Source organism: Aureococcus anophagefferens, assembly GCF_000186865.1.
Source record: "Aureococcus anophagefferens unplaced genomic scaffold AURANscaffold_4, whole genome shotgun sequence".
Taxonomy (NCBI): domain Eukaryota; class Pelagophyceae; order Pelagomonadales; family Pelagomonadaceae; genus Aureococcus; species Aureococcus anophagefferens.
In genome coordinates, this window is record NW_008705564.1 from 2412769 (window position 1) to 2415076 (window position 2308).

Below are 2308 nucleotides of genomic sequence, written 5' to 3' on the forward strand. Positions count from 1 at the left end.
GCGTCCGCGACGAGTTCGAGCGACCGCGCCGCGACGCCGCGGCGTCCGCGGACTNTGAGCTGTCCGGCGGCACGCTGAAGGCGCTCCTCGCGTCGCCGGGCCGCGAGCAGACCCAGGTTGTTGCGATTTCGAAGCTGCTCGCGGCGAAGCGCGAGAAGAAGCGCGAAGGGCCGCGGCGGCGGGCTTTGTAATATAGGGTGTGGGGTTGGATGTTGTATATTATTATTCTGGACGTCTAGAGCAAAAAAAGGACGTGTGTGTGGGAAGTGTGCGTATGTTGTTTTGGATGCGTCGCGAGTCACACGTCGCAGCGGCGAAGATCGTTCGGTCGTCCAGAAGATGCCTCATCGGCGCGTCGTCCATTTTGCATCGCACAAGCTCCGCCAGCCGACACCCGGCGAGTCGAACCCCAGCAAGGCCTCGACGCGCTCCTCGAATCGCTCCTCCACTCGTTCGTCGAGAGCGTCACTTCCGCAGCAGCGCGCGCTGGTCGCGGTCCGACTTCTCGTGGAGCCCGGACGTCCTCGTACGATGCCCTGGACGCCCTCGGGCGCGTCGCCGTCCGTGGACCACTGGGGACGCCCTCGGGCGCGTCGCCGTCCGTGGACCACTGGGGACGCCCCTGGGCGCGTCGCCGTCCGTGGACCACTGGGGACGCCCTCGGGCGCGTCGCCGTCCGTGGACCACTGGGCGCAGCAGATGCCCGTCTCGAGCGTCGTCGCATCGCGTCGAAGTTGCCCAACGACGCCGTCGCGAGCTGCGCGCGCGCGAGCGCGCCCGCGACGCCCTTGGCGCCCTTGTGCGTCCTCCGCGCCATGTCCACGGGCAAACCCTCGGGCGCGTCCGGGTCCGCCTTGGCGCGCGCGGCCGCGGCCTTGATGAGCTCGGACGCGCTTCTCGGACTCGAGAACGAGCAGATCCCGGCGTCGGGGACGAGCCCGCACCCGTTCGGGCGCGGCTTCTCGAAGCAGTCCACGCCCGCCGCGCACCTCGGGCGCTTCGGCGCGGGCGCCGCGGAAACGACGGCGTTTTCCCGAGCCGACGCGCCGCGAGACGAAAGATCCCGGCGTCGGGGACGAGCCCGCGCCGGCCCAGGCGTTGGTCTGCATCTGGTGTAGGCTCTGTGAACGTCTCGGCGAACTTCGTGGACTTTCAGCGCCAAACGCACGTCCGCGCGCCCTCCCGTGCTCCAAATCGTGGGCGACGCGCGACTGAAGCGCTCAGATGACGCCGTCGGCTGGCGCGGTGCGTCGCAGGACATCATGAGGGTGTTGTGGCCAGCTTTTCGTGGCGCACGGGCTGCGCATGCCGGCTCCACGGCGTGAGAGAGGTCCTGGAGGACGCCCATCTCCGATCGACCGAGCAAAATCGCCCCCGCGTCGTCGCCCGGCGCCAAAAACCAAAAAAAAACCACGAGCGTCGTCCCCGGGTGATGGACGTGTACGCAGGGGCAAAAAAAAGAGGGGAACAACGGGAATCGAACCCGTGACCTCGCGCACCCGAAGCGCGAATCGAGCACTGTCCCGCCATGTAGGCGATCCAGGCATACCACTAGACCATGCTCCCAAGATCCGAACCCATTACCCAAATCGCGCTGCTGCGATTCGACGGAACTGCTTGATGAGACTGCCGCCGATGGCTTTGGTACATGAAATCGCTCTGGCGACACTTTTCTGAAAATTAGACTAAATTTAGATTAGAAGGGCTCGAAACATACCGGCTGTCGCCCTCGCGGACGACGATCTCCTCTGCGCCGCGGCGGAGATATCGGCCCGGGAAGAGGCGGCGGCCGCGAAGAAGGAGAAGAAACGCCTCAAGTACAAGAAGGGACTACAATTCTAGCTTTACACCCCCGCCGCCTTCCGCTTCCGCCCCGCCTTCTTCTCCTCCCCCCGCGCCAGCTTCCGCTTCGAAAAGCCCGCGGGATCCGTGACCGCCATCTTCTTCTTCGCGGCCTTGCGCTCGTCGCGCTTCCGCCGCAGCTCCGACACGACGGCCCCGACGGCGCGCGCCACGGTCTCGGCGCCGAACGCGTCCTCGAAGCGCTGGAGCACGTCCTGGGCCAGCGCGGCCGTCGCGGTGTCGCGGTCCTCGGTCCGCTTCTTGCCCCAGTCGCGCGCGGCCGCGTCGCGCTCCCGCTCCTCGTCGATGGCCCGGTGCAGCGGCGCGACGCACTTCCCGAGGCAGGCCTCGAGCGCCGCGGGCGCGCGCTCGAGGCACGCCGCGAAGACCGCGAAGACCGCGCGGCGCCGGCCGTCGCCGCGGCGGCCCGCGGCGGCCGCGAGCGTCTCCAGGGCCTCGCGCGCGG

The 2308-nt window shown here is 68.1% G+C and overlaps 1 protein-coding gene across 1 annotated transcript in view; it reads right to left on the reverse strand.

The window, feature by feature from the left end:
* Window positions 1-1844: 1844 nt before the first annotated feature.
* AURANDRAFT_71075 (hypothetical protein) overlaps window positions 1845-2308 on the reverse strand; it is a gene marked incomplete at both ends in the record, with an annotated part of 8776 nt that continues 8312 nt past the window's right edge. The window contains one exon of the mRNA XM_009036263.1: window positions 1845-2297. Coding sequence (XP_009034511.1) covers window positions 1845-2297 — 453 coding nt within the window. The remainder of the gene's footprint in view (window positions 2298-2308) is intronic.